This window comes from Salvelinus alpinus, chromosome 5 (assembly GCF_045679555.1).
Source record: "Salvelinus alpinus chromosome 5, SLU_Salpinus.1, whole genome shotgun sequence".
Taxonomy (NCBI): Eukaryota; Metazoa; Chordata; class Actinopteri; order Salmoniformes; family Salmonidae; genus Salvelinus; species Salvelinus alpinus.
This window is the reverse complement of record NC_092090.1, coordinates 20,379,838-20,400,125: the sequence shown is the minus strand read 5'-3', so window position 1 is coordinate 20,400,125 and position 20,288 is coordinate 20,379,838. Positions and strand designations below refer to the sequence as shown.

Here is a 20,288-nt window from a genome sequence, read left to right as displayed (position 1 = left end):
TGTAGTATAATCACTCATACTGTACAGTACTGTGATGGTTCTAGTTCTCATCAACATGTGTAGTATAATCACTCATACTGTACAGTACTGTGAGGGTTCTAGTTCTCATCAACATGTATAGTATAATCACTCATACTGTACTGTGAGGGTTCTAGTTCATCAACATGTATAGTATAATCACTAATACTGTACAGTACTGTGAGGGTTCTAGTTCTCATCAACATGTATAGTATAATCACTCATACTGTACAGTACTGTGAGGGTTCTAGTTCTACCCCTCTCCTGCATTTGGCCACAAGTTCTCATCAACATCACATCTCATGTCTTCTCTGGCGATGCATCTTGGAAAGTATCTTCTGGAATGTCTAATCCAACCCTGGCAGTCTTCAGGAGAAGTGTCTCCACACCCTGGCAGTCTTCAGGAGAAGGGTCTCCACACCCTGGCAGTCTTCAGGAGAAGGGTCTCCACACCCTGGCAGTCTTCAGGAGAAGTGTCTCCACACCCTGGCAGTCTTCAGGAGAAGTGTCTCCACACCCTGGCAGTCTTCAGGAGAAGTGTCTCCACACCCTGGCAGTCTTCAGGAGAAGTGTCTCCACACCCTGGCAGTCTTCAGGAGAAGTGTCTCCACACCCTGGCAGTCTTCAGGAGAAGTGTCTCCACACCCTGGCAGTCTTCAGGAGAAGGGTCTCCACACCCTGGCAGTCTTCAGGAGAAGTGTCTCCACACCCTGGCAGTCTTCAGGAGAAGTGTCTCCACACCCTGGCAGTCTTCAGGAGAAGTGTCTCCACACCCTGGCAGTCTTCAGGAGAAGTGTCTCCACACCCTGGCAGTCTTCAGGAGAAGTGTCTCCACACCCTGGCAGTCTTCAGGAGAAGTGTCTCCACACCCTGGCAGTCTTCAGGAGAAGTGTCTCCACACCCTGGCAGTCTTCAGGAGAAGTGTCTCCACACCCTGGCAGTCTTCAGGAGAAGTGTCTCCACACCCTGGCAGTCTTCAGGAGAAGTGTCTCCACACCCTGGCAGTCTTCAGGAGAAGTGTCTCCACACCCTGGCAGTCTTCAGGAGAAGTGTCTCCACACCCTGGCAGTCTTCAGGAGAAGTGTCTCCACACCCTGGCAGTCTTCAGGAGAAGTGTCTCCACACCCCACATTCATGGTATCCAGTAAGGACATCTGGTCATGTGGATGGTGGTCATAAACCTTCCACCTCTACACAGAGAAAAACTCCTCTATGGGCTTTAGGAAGGGGGAGTATGGAGGCAGAAATAGTACTGACATCCTGGGATGTGCAGCAAACCAGTCTGTGACTGCAGCAGAGTGGTGCAATGCCACATTATCCCACACAACAACGAAGGTAGGGGAGTTTCTTGCCCCTCTCTCCTCCACTGGCACGAGTCGATTATGCAGGTCATCCAGAAAATAAATGAGCCTCTCTGTATTGTAGGGGCCAATGAGTGGTTTGTGTAACAGCAAACCATCATTGGACAGTGCTGCACACATTGTGATGTTAGCTCCTCTCTGGCCTGAGACATCCACGGTTGCTCTCTGTCCAATCACATTTCTTTCCCTACGGCGTGTTTTTGACAGGTTGAATCCAGCTTCATCCACAAAGATGAATGTATGTGCAGTTTGCCTGACTTCCATCTCCATTACTCTGTGAAATACAATACATCCACAGTTGTACAGTACTTTACATTATGCATAGCTGTGTCTGTACCCTGTTTGGTAACGAGACTCAAAACAACACACCTGAGTAGGCTTTCAGATTAAATTGCAATCAGCTGTGTTTGGAATGATTAAATATTCTGATGAGATTTTCTGTGTTTCAATCTGGTTACTGCAGACAATTTGCCATCATTCTGTTTTGAATGTGTTTTTAACAGTTTTGGAAACAGTGTGTTAGGATTTGAAAAACAAGTGCTGCAAATATATAGTTTTGCAGGTGGTGGAGTATGAATGAGAAAAGAGTTCATGGATTTCAGAGAATGTGGTCATTGAATGCATTTTGTGTGAAAACAAAGAAAAATTATTCACAGTTTGGCCCACATACACTTCTGTTTCACTGACTGTGTGAAGAGTTTTGACAATGTGACTTCAGTTGACCAATGCATCTTAGCAATTGAAAAAAACTAAGTTAAGCCGCCTACATATTTCTGTACTGAATGAAATATCACTACTACCTATTTTAAAACCATGTTGATCTTTATTTCCCAAACACAATTCAACACAGGCACAATCGCTTTTTGTCTTTTAATCATTTTAAGCATCTTTTAACACAGGCTTAACACCTAACAAACACTGTACCCTTTTAACACAGGCTTAAAACCTAACAAACACTGTACCCTTTTAACTCAGGCTTAAGACCTAACAAACACTCTACCCTTTTAACTCAGGCTTAACAACCTAACAAACACTGTACCCTTTTAACACAGGCTTAAAACCTAACAAACACTATACCCTTTTAACTCAGGCTTAAAACCTAACAAACACTGTACCCTTTTAACACAGGCTTAAAACCTAACAAACACTATACCCTTTTAACTCAGGCTTAACACCTAACAAACACTCTACCCTTTTAACTCAGGCTTAACACCTAACAAACACTGTACCCTTTTAACACAGGCTTAACACCTAACAAACACTGTACCCTTTTAACACAGGCTTAACACCTAACAAACACTGTACCCTTTTAACACAGGCCAGGCCCTGTTGTTACCTCATATCCCAGCGATAATGCTTTGCATTACACCTAGGAAGAAAACACGTACATTTGCTTAACTTGCCATTGGCTCAACTTACCCCAAGGCAAACATTTTTACTATATTAGCCCACACAGATCCAAGGATGCACTTTCATGCTGGGTTTAGGACCTCATACTGAAGCTTATACAGAGCCCAACTGATGTATAGAACAATCTTTAAATGATCTACTTTAGTTTAGATACAAGCATCATAAAAATTATTTTTTGGACCTAACTTGTTTACCACTTTTTCCATGTGGTTTCTTCCTTCATAGACTCCATGAAATGATGACCTCTTCCTAAATTTTCGGTTAAATTATATATTTTGTGTATAGTTTCCTAGAAACAAGAGTAGCTCAACTTACCCCTTTGGCTCAACATACCCCAGCCTGCCCTACCCACTGAAATCCCCGGGCAGAACATTGAGTCCTGATCATTGAGATATATGGCCCTATGCATTAAAGAGGCTAGCCAGGATCTAACACTACATGGGTAGTTTTATTCCTTCCTTCCCCCTGAACCTGGTTCCTCTCTAGGTTTCTTCCTTCTAGGGAGTTTTTCCCGGCCAATATGTTTTGACTTTTCCTTCTGCTTTGCTTGCTCTGTAGAGGTTTAGGTCAGGTAACTGTAAAGCACTTTGTGACAAGTACTGATGTAAAAAGGGATTCATATAATCAATGTTATTTGATTGATTGATTGTTCTCTCCCAGCTGGGTAGCATCTGTGTGGTCTAAGTGTTCCACTTCCTGTGGGCGGGGCTGGAGACAGCGGCAGGTGTCCTGTGGGCAGGTGGAGTTGGGGGGAGCGGTGAGGATGCTAGCGCCATCTGTCTGTGGGAGGAACACGCGGCCTGCAGACAGACAGGAGTGTACCTGCGACAACTGTCCAGCCTGGGTTACCAGCTCCTGGGGAAAGGTACAGATGCAGGCACAAACACACACACAGAGACACCCACACCTGCCCCCACACTCGCACACACATCCGCACAAACACACACAGACACACACCTTAACAGACACTCATGGACAGATGCACACGAACAGACGCACCCACACCTGCACACTCAGACCACACAGACACACACAGACACATACAGACACCATGCACACACAGACACAACACAGACACCACACACACACACACAGATGATACACACACACAGACACACACACACCAAACACAGACACACACACAGACACACACACACAACTATTTGCCACAACATTACCTTTGTCATCCTTGACATACATGCCTGATGTTTGAATACTGTGTACTTGATGTTCTGGGATGAAGTTTCCTCTAGATGCAGACCTAGGATCAGCTTCTCCTTCCCCAACTTTAGCCTTTAGTGGGGGGATATGCTAAACTGACCCAAGATCACTGTCTAGGGCCAATTTCCATCTACTCCAACCAACACATTACTACAAAGAAGTCCTGAATAAAGTTGTCAGGCTGTGAAACGTTCCTTGTTTAGTATTGTGAAAACATGTTCATTGCCCACAGTGCTCTGGGAAATGTTTGGGTCCCACCCTCACAGTCCAGAAGAGGTCGGTGATATGTAGACATGTCAACGGCACCACACACCCTGACTGTGACCCCAGAGAAAGGTAAACGGACAACCACAGGAGGTTGGTGGCACCTTAATTGGGGAGGACGGGCTCGTGGTAGTGTATGGAGCGGAGTCAGTGGAATGGGATCAAATACGTCAAACACATGGTTTCCATTCCATTTGTGCCGTTCCGGCCATTATTATGAGCCGTTCTCCCCTCAGCAGCCTCCTGTGACACACACACACACGTACACACAAACACATGCACACACACACAAACACATGCACACACACACACAAACAAACACACACACACAGTCTAATTTCCTCCTGTCTCGTTTAGCTGAATCTGGTCATGAATAGCGTGGTTGTTGAACAAGTTGAGGAGACTAAAATACTTTGTGTTACCTTAGATTGTAAACTGTCATGGTCAAAACATATTGATTTAATGGTTGTAAAGATGGGGAGAGGTTTGTCTGTGATAAAGAGAATTTTTGACACCACACTCCACAAAGCAAGTCCTGCAGGCTCTAGTTTTGTCTTATCTTGATTATTGTCCAGTCATGTGGTCAAGTGCTGCAAAGAAGGACCTAGTTAAGCTGCAGCTGGTCCAGAACAGAGCGTCATTTTTTGCTCTTCAATAATATGCATGACAGTCTCTCTTAGCTAAGAGTTGAGGAATAACTGACTGCATTGCTTCTTGTTTTTATTAGAAACAGGAATTTGTTGGACATTCCTAATTGTTTGGATAGTCAACTTACACACAGCACTGACACACACACTTACCCCACCAGACATGTCCCCAGAGATCTTTTCACAGTCCCCAAATCCAGAATGAATTCAAGGAAACATACAGTATTATACAGAGCCATGATTGCATGGAACTCCCTTCCATCTTATATAGTACAAGTGAACAGCAAACCTGGTTTAAAGAAACTAATAAAGCAACACCTCACAGCACAATGCCTCTCCCCCATGTGACCTACTGGTTGTGTGTATGTACTGACATGTGACCTACTGGTTGTGTGTATGTACTGACATGTGACCTACTGGTTGTGTGTATGTACTGACATGTGACCTACTGGTTGTGTGTATGTACTGACATGTGACCTACTGGTTGTGTGTATGTACTGACATGTGACCTACTTGTTGTGTGTATGTACTGACATGTGACCTACTGGTTGTGTGCATGTACTGACATGTGACCAACTGGTTGTGTGTATGTGCTGACATGTGACCTACTGGTTGTGTGTATGTACTGACATGTGACCTACTGGTTGTATGTACTGACATGTGACCTACTGGTTGTGTGTATGTACTGACATGTGACCTACTGGTTGTGTGTATGTACTGACATGTGACCTACTGGTTGTGTGTATGTACTGACATGTGACCTACTGGTTGTGTGTATGTACTGACATGTGACCTACTGGTTGTGTGTATGTACTGACATGTGACATACTGGTTGTGTGTATGTACTGACATGTGACCTACTGGTTGTGTGTATGTACTGACATGTGACCTACTGGTTGTGTGTATGTACTGACATGTAACCTACTTGTTGTATGTACTGACATGTGACCTACTGGTTGTGTGTATGTACTGACATGTGACCTACTGGTTGTATGTACTGACATGTGACCTACTGGTTATTTGTATGTACTGACATGTGACCTACTTGTTGTGTGTATGTACTGACATGTGAGCTACTGGTTGTGTGTATGTACTGACATGTGACCTACTGGTTGTGTGTATGTACTGACATGTGACCTACTTGTTGTGTGTATGTACTGACATGTATGTGGAACTGAACAAAAACACACACACACACGTATGTATATAAATTGTAAAGTCTTTTGTCTGTAATGTATTTTTTGTTATGTGTCAGATTCCAGTAAGACTCGCTGTCTCCATTGGTTCCGGCTAAAGGAGATCCTAATAAAATCAAATCCTTCCCTCTATCTCTCTTTGTCTCCCTCAGGCCCGTCTCAGTGCGTAACTGTTCGTCGGAGCTGTGTGACGTGCACTGGCGCGTGGGGCCGTGGCGAGCGTGCACGGCAGCCTGTGGCAGCGGGTTTCAGTCTCGCAGGGTGGACTGTGCCCACCGCAGGAGTGGCAGAACCCTGGCAGACCAGCACTGCACCTGGCACAGACGCCCAGCCACCTGGCAGCACTGCCACGCCACCACCTGTGGAAGTGAGTGTGTAGTGTTTTTACCATGTCACCATATTACCCTCACTGCCTTTCCTCTGACTTCTGAAGCTGTGGAATATGTCATTGGAGTGGCTTGGCAGATGTTTGACTAAAAAACATCTATTACAAAAACGGTGACTTCGCACAAGTAAAATCGCACAAACCCTCTTCTTAAACTGTTAAACTGCTTTTTAACAGTCCAGACCCAAATCTATATGGACATTTACACTGATGTTGAATTTTAGCCCGAATTTGACGTAAAGCCATACTCCTTTGCTTTCTGCTACTTTTTAATGGAAATGTCGTATGCGTTCCAAGTGGCATTCTATTCCCTATATAGTGCACTACTTTTTACCAGAGTCCTATAAGAGCCCTGGTCAAAGTAGTGAACTATAAAGGAAATAGGGTGCCATTTGGGACATAACCATTTTCTTCTGTGGGGAGAATGGATGTTATTTTATGCTAAAATGTCGAATTTCAGCATTTAACAGTTTCTATGTTGTCTCTGTGTCTCTGTGTCTCTGTGTCTCTGTGTCTCTGTGTCTCTGTGTAGGTGAATGTAAAGACACCACCCACTACTGTGCCGTGGTGAAGAGGTTAAAGCTTTGCTCCATCGACATGTACAAGCAGAGGTGTTGTGAGTCCTGTTTACAGGAGGATGGCTCCGCCTAGTGTTCTAGGAGGAAGTTGCCCCTAGATGCTGGTCTTGGGTTAGTTTTGCATTTCCTCCACTAGTGGTTAAGGCTTGGAATGGGGAGGGGAAGCTGATCCTAGATCTGTACCTAGAGGAAACGTCACCCCTGAGCGTTGAGACACAGTGTGGACAACATAACTCTTGGAATCATGGATGGAGGGATAGATGGATGGATGGATGGATGGATGGATGGATGGATGGATGGATGGATGGATGGATGGATGGATGGATGGAGGGATAGATTGTAGGAGGGATGGACGAAGGAGGGATGGATTGAGGGAGGGAGGGATGGACGGACGGAAGGAGGGATGGATTGAGGGATGGATGGATAGAGGCATAGATTGAGGGAGGGATGGATGGATGGATGGAGGGATAGATTGAGGGATGGATGGATGGATGGAGGGATAGATGAAGGGAGGGATGGATGGAGGGATAGATTGAGGAAGGGATGGATGGATTGAGGGATAGATTGAGGGAGGGATGGATGGATGGAGGGATATATTGAGGGAGGGAGGGATGGATGGATGCTTGGATTGAGGGAGGGAGGGATGGATGGAGGGATAGATTGAGGGATGGATGGATAGAGGGATAGATTGAGGGAGGGATGGAGGGAGGGATAGATTGAGGGAGGGATGGATGGAGGCTTGGATTGAGGGAGGGAGGAATGGATGGAGGGATAGATTGAGGGATGGATGGAGGCTTGGATTGAGGGAGGGAGGGACCATGTTACATGGTAGACTGGTCATAGCCTGAGACTGTTTGGAGTCTGCTTTAAAGACACTACCACCACAACATTGAGGAGATCTTTCTCACTTTTTTGTCACAACCTCAATGGATATTCCTCCCAATAATGATGCCCCAATGACTTGATTAGACTGAGAAAGATACACAGGGGATGTTTGCCGGAGACCCTTTGGTGAAGACAAGCATGCACAGATATGGAGTGAAGGAATTTTTCAGGTGGCCCAACCAATGTAATTTGATGCAAGCCTCAAATCTGGACCTATGGCCTTAGAAATATAACACTTTACCAATACTAGCTATTTTCCCAATGACACATGTAACAAGTGAGTGCAAAGGTGTGTGTAAAGTGTGTGCTGTTAACCCATTCCTAAAGGAGAGAGCAGTCTTTAAATGGCCTTGTCATTGTTTTCCACAGTAATGTGCACTGAATGGACGAACAGAAAGAAAGAATGCTCTAGCAACAAAACACCAATAGAAGCAGTGGTTTATGGGTATCCTGTGTTTATTGTTTTTAATTTATAACAAGTGCATGTATGAATGTATGAATATACTGTACACAGTGGTGGGAAAAGTACCGAAATGTCATACTTGAATAAAAGTAAAGATACCTTAATAGAAAATGACTCAAGTAAAAGGGAAAGTCATCCAGTAAAATACTACTTGAGTAAAAGTATAAAAGTATTTGGTTTTAAATATACTTAGGTATCAAAAGTAAAAGTATAAATCATTTCAAGTTCCTTATATTAAGCAAACCAGATGACACCATTTTCTTATTTTTTTAATTTAAAAACACACTCAAACATAATTTACAAACTAAGCATTTGTGTTTAGTGAGTCTGCCAAATCAGAGACAGTAGGGATGACCAGGGATGTTGTCTTGATAAGTGCGTGTATTGTAACATTTTCCTGTCCCGCTAAGCATTCAAATTGTAACAAGTACTTTTAGGTGTCAAGGAAATGGTATGGAGTAAAAAGTACATTATTTTCTTTAGGAATGTTGTGAAGTACATGTAAAGTACAGATACACAGAAAAAAACTACTTAAGTAGTACTTCAAAGTATTTTTACTTAAGTACTTTACACCACTGACTGTACATGTACATACAGTATACAGTAGGAACTGGTCTGGATGTGTGGTGCAGAATCCTATAAGACCATTGACATGTGTGAAGGCAAAGGGCTGTCAGATTGTAGTGGAACGTCATTGACATCAGAAAACAACAATCTGAACCAAATCATTTGCATTAGAACCTACTAGTCAGACAGGAGGAGGAAAAGCGGTTTCAAAATTATTTATTGGATATTGCATATTTGCCATAACAGTTAACATTCAATGTGTACATACATTTTAAACATATTGATCAGAGTACAGTGCATACAGTAGTATGTATTATGTGAGATAATAATTGTCCACAGAAATGATCACTGTTTGGAATAAATAGGCCCTGCAGTGACCGAGAGAGGTATGGGTTGTGTTCCCAATGGCACCCAATCATATTCCCTACATCAGGGGTCGGAAACAGGTGGACGGCGAGCCAAAATCTATTCCCACTAATAACAAGAGAGACATATGTGATTGTGTCTCAATGTAATCAAGGTATGAACTTATTGTTATTTTCCAATTCAATCTATTTTTCTGTTTGCTTGTGGTCCATTTGCATTGTACAAATTTCTATAATGATGATCCGGGCCCCGCCCACCACCACTGCCCTACATACTTGCAGTACTGGTCAAAAGTAGTGCACTATGTAGGGAATAAGGTGCCATTTAGGATGGGCCCCGAGAGAAAACATGACTGTCATATTTCTCTGTTTGAATAATGGGATCTGTTCCTTTTTAGTGTTGTTTTGGTTATCCAACCAATGTGCTGCATTGTAAAATGTCTTGTAAATACTGTGTTTTTAAGTGCAATATTGAGAGTATGTAGATTTTTTGTGGGACTTTATTTTCTTACCTTATTTAGTTGTCTTAACGCCTGTTTAAAAAGACTGGATATAAACCGTACAGTATATTAATAAGCACTTGCTGTTGTTGGATCACAGGTATGTTTAATACCTTTCCCTTCTGGTTTTATTCTCATGCATTTACGTGCAATCACCAATGATTTGTAGAGACATGTCATGTGTTTTGCAGATACATTATCAAGTGCCACTCACTCAAACGCATACTGACAATAATCAATGCTACTGATATTTACAACAACATATCGATAACGTTACCATAACATTGGGTGTTGACATGGATACTGTTTGTAGAATCCTAACTGGATTGAAGGAACATCATGAAAATGTTTTTGGAACAAAACTTAAGTGCTCTAGAAAGACAACATACTAAGATAATAAAGACAGTTTGATCACCTGATATTTTGTTTGGTAATACTCATTATAAACACAGAGGGAGACATGTTCCTAGTTTAAAAGCATTGAGCAAAAATGACCATAAGATTCAATCTGTCAGTGTGATTTCATATGAAACTTTTTTCCAACAATGTTTATTATAAAGAGGCCACTATTTTTCTATAGCTTTTTTCTAAACTCTAGTTGAAGAAAAAAAAAAATGCCCCCCTTCAAATTAAATGACACTGGAAGATTATAATGAAGTTTTCGGTATGTCTTTTGCACTTTGAACAATTATTTTGGACTATGAAAATTTTCCCTGAAAGTTCTGCAATATGTTTGTGAATTTCAATAAATGTATGACTGGTGACTTTATGCATAATTTGGCACATGGATACACAAGGATAAGTAATTGATTAAGAAATGAAGTGCTTGTTTAAATTACTAATGATTCGCATATTTGTAAAACAAAGATTAGCCAACTATTCAATGGAAACCATCAACCAGAATACAGGAAGTTGATTTTATAATGGCCTGTTTGTGACTTGTTCATAATTGTTGCTTCCATTTGATTATCACATCATTGATACTTACTATACAGGTAGTAGGAAAATAAAATGAAAAACAGAACAGACCAAACAAAAGTAGTTTTGCCTTCACACGCTCTTTTTAAGATTAAAAGCATTGGTCACCAAATATCATGGTCATACGTTATGACACCACAGCCACCGCCATGCCGGCGGCCATCTTGTTCATGTCCTTAGATGGCAACTTCCTGTAGAACCTGTGTCCCCTGTCGTCGCTGTCCTCAAACACGAAGCCCGGCAGGGAGTCGTAGCTAGCTGGACAAACGCTGATCCTACAACACAAAATCATATCATTACCTGAATGATATACGATAAAATACCAGAAAATGATCTATACAATACCTTTATTGTTCGCTCGTGGAAAATAATCTTGCTGCAAGTTCAGCACATCATAATCATCCACAAATCACAACACTAGCACTTATTAAGCTTGAGGTTATAAAAGTGATTCAGTTTTACATCAGTCATTCATTTCATTCAGGTAGTAAAACAGCTTCACTTTTGTTTGATGTCCCTCCTGGGATGGAACGGCTGAATCCAGGGGACTCCAGACTAAATGCTTGTGGGTTAACTTTGTGTGTGTGTCAAATCAAAATCAAATGTTATTCATCACGTACACAGTTTACAGCAGGTATAAACAGTGCAGCGAAATGCTCAGTGTGTGTGTGCATCTCTGCTGGGTAACTGTGTGTGTGTGTTACCTCTTGGGGGTGAACTCTGTGCTGTACATGGTGCCGCCCTCCAATGGGGCATCAGCCCTCATGGGGGCGTGAGCTGGCTTGAAGCTCACATTGGGCTGCAGTTCGTGGGGTGTAAAATGGGCCTGGATAATAGAATACAATCAAATAGAATAGAATTTCAAATAATGGCTTATAAGAATGTGGCCTAGAGCCAAAGAGAGACAGGGGCTCTGCTACACTCTTAGAAAAAAAGGTGCTATTTAGAACCTAAAAGGGTTATTCGGCTACGCCCATAGGATAACCCTTTGAAGAACCCTTTCCACAGAGGATTCTAAATGGAACCCAAAAGGGTTCTACCGGGAATCAAAAAAAGGGTACTCCTACGGGGACTGCTGAAGAACCCTCTTGAAACACTTTTTTTCTAACAGTGTATATGTGTAGATAATTGAGCAGTGTCTCAAAGAACACCCTAAACCCACCCACCCTAAACCCACCCTAAACCCACCCATATCTGGCCAAAACTAGTGCACTCCATGGAGGCGGTACTGAGAACTGGCCGGTGATTTCAGATGGTAGGTACTATAGTATCTCCTATTGTTGTGTCCTTCCGCAGGGCACTTAGCCCCTAAAACAGCTCCATAGGTGCCACAATGTAACTGATCCTGTGCTCCTCCCAAAATTATTTTTCTATAGGCAGGGTGTCATTTGAGAATTGCCCTGGCATGCCAATGGAAACAGAAGAGTCTTGAATTGCCTTGAAAGTGGTGAGGTGGTCCATCCGTCCGGTGGCTCTCTGCATCTCCTCAGGCTTCTTGATCATGGCTTGTCTCTTGACCACCCAAGGCTGGTAGTCATCCCTCATGGTGGTGCAGACCTGGAGGTAGTGGGGTGGGAACGTTCATTTTGATGCTACAATAAACGTACCCCAAAAAATCCCAACTGACCCGGTTACAGGACAAAATGAGAACACACCGTTTTGAACGTAATAAAACATGTATATTCAATCATATTCATGTGCTGTTGAAATAATCTCCCAAGAATTTAACAGCATACACTTTAGTGAACATCATAACTATAATATAACATCAGAACATCGACATCAGTAAGACACGATATCAGTATGGCAATACATATAAGTACAACAACATAACCGTTAAACGATATATCAGCCCAGCAATATATTAACAGGTGCAGTGCATTCGGAAAGTATTCAGACCCCGTCACTTAAAAAAAAACTATATACACGTTACAGCCTTATTCTAAAATGGATTAAATACATGTTTTTCCTCATCAATCTACACACAATACCCCATAATGGCAAAGGAAAGAGAAGTTAAAAAAAATACTTAAATATCACATTTACATAAGTATTCACACACTTTACTCAGTACTTTGTTGAATTTACTGTCTTCTTGTGTATGATGCTACAACCTCGGCACACATGTATTTGGGGTGGCAGGTAGCCTAGTGGTTAGAGTGTTAGGCCAGTAAGGTTGCTGGATCGAATCCCTGAGCTGACAAGGTAAAAATCTTCCGTTCTGCCCCTGAACAAGGCAGTTAACCCACTGTTCCCCGGTAGGCCGTCACTGTAAATAAGAATTTGTTCTTAACTGACTTGCCTAGTTAAATAAAGGTTAAATAAATGAATAAAATAAACTGGGGAGTTTCTCCCATTATTCTCTGCAGATCCTCTCAAGCTCTGTCAGTTTGGATGGGGAGTGTCGCTGCAAAGACATTCAGACATTTGTCCCGAAGCCACTCCTTCATTGTCTTGGCTGTGTGCTTAGGGTCATTGTCCTGTCGGAAGCTGAACCGTCGCCCCAGTCGGAGGTCCTGAGTGCTCTGGAACAGGTTTTCATCAAGCATCTCTCTGTACTTTGCTCCGTTCATCTTTCCCTCGATCCTGTCTAGTCTCCCAGTCCCTGCCGCTGAAAAACATCCCCACAGCATGATGCTGCAACCACCATGCTTGGGATGGTGCCAGGTTTCCTCCAGACTTGATGCTTGGCATTCAGGCCAAAGAGTTAAATCTTGGTTTCATCAGCAGAGAATCTGTCCACTCTACCATAAAGGCCTGATTGGTAGAGTTCTGCAGAGATGGTTGTCCTTCTGGAAGGCTCTCCAATCTCCACAGAGGAACTCTGGAGCTCTGTCAGAATGACCATCTATACAGGTAGTAGCAAAATAAAATCAAAAACATAACACCTCCCTGACAAAGCCCCTTCTGACCTGATTGCTCAGTTTGGCTGGGCGGCCAGCTCTAGGAAGAGTCTTAGTGGTTCCAAACTTCTTCCATTTAAAACTTCTTATGGCTGAGATCCCGTTAACTGGATCGATATGACAACAGCCAGTGAAAGTGCAGGGCGCCAAATTCAAAACAGAAATCTCATAATTAAAATTCCTCAAACATACAAGTATTTAACAACATTTTAAAGATACACTTCTTGTTAATCCCACCACAGTGTACGATTTCAAATAGGCTTTACAGCGAAAGCACCACAAACGATTATGTTAGGTGAGTGCCTATTCACAGAAAAACAGCCATTTTTCCAGCCAAAGAGAGGAGTCACAAAAATCAGAAAGAGATAAATTAATCACTAACCTTTGTCATCTGATGAAGATCATTACTCATAGGACTTCATGTTACACAATACATGTACTGTATGTTTTGTTCGATAAAGTTCATATTTCTATAAAAAAATCTCAGTATACATTGGCGCGTTATGTTCAGTAGTTCCAAAAACATCCGGCGATTTTGCAGAGAGCCACATCAATTTACAGAAATACTCATCATAAATGTTGATGAAAATCCAAGTATTATACATGGAACTTTAGATAAACTTCTCCTTAATGCAACCGCTGTGTCAGATTTCAAAAAAACTTTACCGAAAAAGCAAACCATGCAATAATCTGAGTACGGCACTCAGAGCCCAAAACAACCATAAAGATATCTGCCATGCTGTGTCGTCAACAGAAGTCAGAAATAGCATTATAAATATTCACTTACCTTTGATGATCTTCATCAGAATGCACTCCCAGGAATCGCAGTTCCACAATAAATGTTTGTTTTGTTCGATAATGTCCATCATTTATGTCCAAATATCTCCTTTTGTTAGCGAGTTTGGTAAACAAATCAACATTCATGACGCGCGTTCACTAGGAGCAGACAAAGTCAAAAAGTTCCGTTACAGTCCGTAGAGACCTGTCAAACGTTTTTTTAGAATCTATCTTTAGGATAGATCTTCAACAATGTTCCAACCGGAGAATTCCTTTGTCTGTAGAAATGCAATGGAACAGCGCTCACTCTCACGTGAACGAGCGTCACGAGCTCATGGCACTCTGCCAGAGCCCTGACTCATTCCCCTCTCATTCGCCCCCACTTCACAGTAGAAGCATCAAACAAGGTTCTAAAGACTGTTGACATCTAGTGGAAGCCGTAGGAAGTGCAACATGACCAATATCCCACTGTATCTTCAATAGGGAATGAGTTGAAAAACGACAAACCTCAGATTTCCCACTTCCTGGTTGGATTTTTTCTCCGATTTTTGCCTGCCATATGAGTTCTGTTATACTCACAGACATCATTCAAACAGTTTTAGAAACTTCAGAGTGTTTTCTATCCAAATATACTAATAACATGCATATCTTAGCTTCTGGGACTGAGTAGCAGGGAGTTTACTCTGGGCACCTTATTCATCCAAGCTACTCAATACTGCCCCCAGCCATAAGAAGTTAAGAATGATGGAGACCACTGTGTTCTTGGGGACCTTCAATGCTGCAGACATTTTTTGGTACCCTTCCCCAGATCTGTGCCTCGACACAATCCTGTCTTGCAGTTCTACCGACAATTCCTTCGACCTCATGTCTTGGTTTTTGCTGTGACATGCACTGTCAACTGTGGGACCTTATATAGACAGCTGTGTGCCTTTACAAATCATGTCCAATCAATTGAATTTACCACAGGTGGACTCCAATCAAGTTGTAGGAACATCTCAAGGATGATCAATGGAAACAGGATGCACCTGAGCTCAATTTTGAATATCATAGCAAAAGGTCTGAATACTTATGGATTTTTTAAAAATAAATTAGCAAAAATGTCTAAATACCTGTTTTCGCTTTGTCATTATGAGGTATCATGTGTAGATTCATGAGGATTTGTTTTTAAAACGGATTAAATAGAATAAGGCTGTAATATAACAAAATGTGGAAAAAGTCAAAGGGTCTGAATACTTTCCGAATGCACTGTAAATATTCAGACCATTTGCTAGGAGACTTGAAATTGAGCTCAGGTGCATCCTCAGATCACTCTGACAGAATGACATTTCACCAATCAGGCCTTTATGGTAGATTTGACAGACGGACGCCACTCTTCAGTAAAAGGCAGCCCACTTGGAGTTTGCCAAAAGGCACCGAAAGGACTCTGACCACGAGAAACAAGATTCTCTGGTCTGATGAAACCAAGATTGAATGCTTTGGCCTGAATGCCAAGCGTCACATCTGGTGGAAACCTGGCACCATCCCTATGGTGAAGCATGGTGGTGGCAACATCATGCTGTAGGGATGTTTTTCAGTGGCAGGCCCTGGAAGACTAGTCAGGATCGAGGGCAAGATGAACGGAGCAAAGTACAGAGATCCTTGAAGAAAACCTGCTCCAGAGCGCTCAGGACCTCAGACTGGGATGAAGGTTCACCTTGCAACAGGACAACGACCCTAAGAACATAGCCAAGACAACGCAGGAGTGGCTTCGGGACAAGTCTTTGAATGTCCTTGAGTGGCCCAGCCAGAGCCTGGATTTGAACCTGATTGAACCCATGGAGAGACCTGAAAATAGCTTTGCAGCGACTCTCCCCATCGAACATGACATTTGCCAAAATTTCTAAAAACCTGTTTTGATTCGTCGTTATGCGGTATTGTGTGGAGAATGAGGGCAAAAAAATATTTTATCCACTTAAGAATAAGGCTGTAATGACTGGAAAAAGTCAAGAGATCTGAATACTTTCCGAATGCCTGTATCGTCTCATCCCCACCTGGAAGGGAGCTGATGACTTGGTGGGCCGATTGAAGGGCTTGGCAGAGATGAAGGGCTGGATGTTGTGTTGGACGTAGTCTGCACCAGACGTGGTGCTCATGTCCATGTGCTCTGTGGGGCTGACGTACTGCAGGCTCTTGTGCAGCTGAGGCAGGGACACGGGCCACTGCTGGAAACGCTCTTTAAACTCTGTGCTGCTCTGAAAGGGAACGTCAGACGTCACCTAGAACAGAGTAGAGTGGAATAGAGGTTTATTGTTCACCCTCAGATGGACATTTGACTTTGGTTTCACCTCAGTAGCATACATCAACTCACCAGATAATCACATCGTAAATAAAAACACATGGGACATTCAAACAAAACTACACGTCTATCTTGAATCTGCACTTCAATACAGAGATTTTTTACATTTTAGTCATTTAGCAGACGCTCTTATCCAGAGCAACTTAACCCTAATTGCTCTTGTAAGTGCCTTGCTCAAGGACACATCAACAGATTTCACCTAGTCAGCTCGGTTACTGGCCTAACCTCTTAACCGCTAGGCTACCACCCAGAGATCATCAGCCACTGTCTACTAATGATCAAATACCAGTTGACGTTATCACTGGCCAGAAAAGGTAAGTGAAGAGGACTGAGTTAGTGAGATATTAATCTGGGTTAACCCAGAACTAAAATCATGTGTAATTTGATCAGATGCTCGATTACATAGTCTGTGACTAGTGAGATGTCATTATTAAACACAGCGTTACCTTTCCAGGGTTAGGCTTATAGCTCTGGGGCAGCTGTCCTGGCAGGCCCTGGTAGTCTCTTCGGTTGGTGGTGAGGTCTTGTAGGGGCTGGCTACTGGGTTTATAGGGCTCTGGAGCCTTCACCCAGCGTGCCTCCAGAGGGTGGGACACATAGCACTGCTGGTTACTGGTCACCCCATCGAAGGGGGTATCGGACATTTTGGGGATACTGGAGGGTTTGAAGCTCTCTCTGGGGGCAAGGCCTCGGGGGAGGAAGTCGTCCTGGAAGGTGGTGTGGCCGTCGAACTTGGCGTCTGGCGGGTGGTAGGTCAGATCGGGTTTCTTCAGCTCCCGCTTGCACATCTCCCACTGTCGGAAATCCTCTTGAAACATTAAAAGAGTTGTATGTGTTAGTTTTGGTAATAACCATAGTTTATTTATAGAGCGCATTTGTTATTGTTATGATGTAATTTTGCTGTATAAAATATCCCATAGAAATTGCAACGTATTAACTTTAAATGCCAATATTTCTTATATAATACTAAGATAAGGATCACTGTGTGGTACCCTTTGTAGAAATGTGTAATATGTCATAAAACAACGCAGAATAGCTCACCTTTGTATGTAGGCACTGTATCCATTTTGTGCCCTGTTGCGCGTACCCTCTCGCTGGGTCTGGAAGGGGCGAAGGGTTGGACCTCATAAAGGCTGTAGTCCTGTTTGTAGGTGGTCCCCAGATCTATGACTCCAGGTTTGGGTTTGTACTCCGCCTGCTGTTTCCCCGGTCGTCGAGTCACCACGTAGGGAATAAAGTCAGTCCTAGGGAGAGCGAGAGAGTAACCAGTCTTTTTCATTCATTTGGGATTGAGACCTCTGTGGATAACTCCTAATTAATATAGTTGGTGATATCTACATAAGAGGTTGACTGTTGAATATGGAATCGGCTTGACTTTTAGAGACCACTTAAAAAGGTACATTTTCCAAAATCCCCTCAAAACCGCATGGCTTGCATGAGGGGTGTGTGTGTGTGTGTGTGTGTGTGTGTGTGCCTCAAAGGGCTTTGCATTAAATGAGAGTGGTTGAATAGCAGAAGATTGACACAGTCTCAAATAGCACCCTATTCCCTTACATTTGGTTGTACACTACTTTTGTCCCCTGCCCTATGTGGCATTCTTGGCCAAAAGTAGTGTACTTGAAAGGGATTGGTGTTTCATTAGGGTCTGATCCATGACTAAGGCGTTTACTTGAATGTAGTAGTTCCATCCATTCTCCCCCGGTCACCGTGGTTAACAGGCTTTGGTTTCAGGCTCTGGGGCGGGTTGTATCTTCCATAGGCGGGGTACTTCTCTGTGTACTCTGTCAGGACACATGTCATATTGGGCTTTCCATACAGAGCTGTGGGTCGGTGGGGGCAGCGATGGCGTCTAGACAGAGGGCAAAGTTCAAAACTTTATTTTACTGAAAGTGCTCTATCTTAAACTTGACAGCTGTGCTGACATGCATTAACAGTGGACTAATGAACACAATACCAATAGAGTGTAGTATTAATTTACAATGCAATTATGGTGACTGGCAGTGAGTTAGGCTAGGTACGTGGCATGCCACCCTACACTTAGAAAGAGCATCCTCTGAATGAAATAACAGACTAGTCATCTTAACTCTTTCTTTAATTAAGTGCTGAATGGAAACCAGCAGGCTGGGTGTGAGCAATTATCTACCTGGTTATGCAATGCAATGAATGTGTACTGACTGAGCTTGGTGTGAATTCTTCAAAAGAATGCCAGACGTGTATTTAATCTTAGATTAACAGACATTTAACTCAATATGATGTATCAGCCATGCATTTCTATTGCATCTATGGTGACTTAACAGGCATAGTAGCATAATTAATTCACATGGTCAGACTCAGAATCAGAAAAAAAAATGATTGGATTCACTGACCTATTTGAAAGGCTTATGAAAACATTGTGCAACAATCACATGATAATAAACCAAACAAGATAATACCCTACATTGGAGTATTGTGTTAACATAGTATACTTAGTTGGGGGGTAAAATAAAGAGTGGAAGAAAAAAAACTCAACTTGAATAAACTGACAACTGTAATCAATAGGATACCAATGTCAGAAATCATGGGCTACATTTTCACAATGATTGCTGTGGATTTTGCATAGGCTGATATCGTTTCAGGGCGATAAGAAATGCACTAGTTTCTATGTAACCAGGGGCGTTGTCTTTACTCAGGACAGAGACATAGCTAGCTACACAGCATTGTGAGTTATGATAGGCCTACAGATCTAAATAAAGCCAGACAAGTCTCCGTGTATTGGTGAAATGACAAATGTAGCTAGACTATGCAAAAAAAGCAAATCGTAGCTATGTTCGCACCTATCTAGGATACTTTTAGTCATTAGTGCAACAATATTTTTCTGGGCAATAATTTTTTTCCCATGACTAGCCATTGGACAACTTGGCAAAATGGCAAAAGTGTCAATTTATTTTGCCACTGAATAGTCATTTTATTGTGACAGTCAATTTCTGACGATTTACAATGCCATATGGGTCGTTCTAAGAATTTCAGCATTTCTAGTTTTGTAGCTAAAGGAATGCCAAATGGATTGGATAGAGTTTTTACAACAGTGATTCATAATGAATGTCAGTCAATAATATAAATACAATATTTGCCCTTTTAATGCCAACTCCATGCACTACTTGGCATAGGCGTGTCAATTCACTGGTTAGTCAACCCTAAATTAACGCACGAAAATAATTTATTCACACACAAACTTGTGGAAACACTGGTAATCTCATGAATGTCATCATACCTTTTTACTAGACTAAATCAATACATCTTCCTTACCCACAGCTGCAGATCTCACATATGCATAGCCGTTTCATGTCTTTGAAGGGGGGATAGCGTGTTTCGTGGCTCTTTCCCCTGCAAACCCACAAACACCGCCCGATAGCGCCGTTCTTTTATACCTCAGTGGACAGCTCGCGCTAGTGTGCA

The 20,288-nt window shown here is 42.6% G+C and overlaps 2 protein-coding genes across 2 annotated transcripts in view; one reads left to right on the top strand and one right to left on the bottom strand.

The window, feature by feature from the left end:
* Nucleotides 1–7,676, top strand: part of adamtsl3 (ADAMTS-like 3) — a 236,604-nt gene extending 228,928 nt beyond the window's left edge. Inside the window, exons 30-33 of the mRNA XM_071400865.1 lie at nucleotides 3,450–3,654; nucleotides 4,243–4,346; nucleotides 6,270–6,484; nucleotides 7,035–7,676. Of these exons, the coding sequence (XP_071256966.1) occupies nucleotides 3,450–3,654; nucleotides 4,243–4,346; nucleotides 6,270–6,484; nucleotides 7,035–7,153 (643 nt within the window). The 3' untranslated portion in view covers nucleotides 7,154–7,676. The remainder of the gene's footprint in view (nucleotides 1–3,449; nucleotides 3,655–4,242; nucleotides 4,347–6,269; nucleotides 6,485–7,034) is intronic.
* Nucleotides 7,677–10,367: 2,691 nt separating this feature from the next.
* On the bottom strand, nucleotides 10,368–20,288 carry saxo2 (stabilizer of axonemal microtubules 2). Its single transcript, XM_071400864.1, has 8 exons — nucleotides 20,139–20,288; nucleotides 18,523–18,702; nucleotides 17,895–18,097; nucleotides 17,300–17,661; nucleotides 16,549–16,773; nucleotides 12,276–12,395; nucleotides 11,543–11,664; nucleotides 10,368–11,113 (listed from the first exon to the last, which is right to left on the bottom strand). Exons 1-8 carry the CDS (start codon nucleotides 20,174–20,176, stop codon nucleotides 10,966–10,968), a joined length of 1,398 nt encoding a protein of 465 aa, XP_071256965.1. The 5' UTR covers nucleotides 20,177–20,288; the 3' UTR covers nucleotides 10,368–10,965.

What these genes read in the sequence shown, in the direction of transcription:
- saxo2 (XM_071400864.1), bottom strand. Translation starts at nt 20,176, where the DNA reads ATGAAACGGCTATGCATATGTGAGATCTGCAGCTGTGG. An exon ending in TGTGAGATCTGCAGCTGTGG is followed by an intron (nt 18,703 to 20,138) that starts GTAAGGAAGATG and finishes CCCTCTGTCTAG; the next exon opens with ACGCCATCGCTGCCCCCACC. An exon ending in ACCACCTCACCACTTTCAAG is followed by an intron (nt 11,665 to 12,275) that starts GCAATTCAAGAC and finishes TCTATTATCCAG; the next exon opens with GCCCATTTTACACCCCACGA.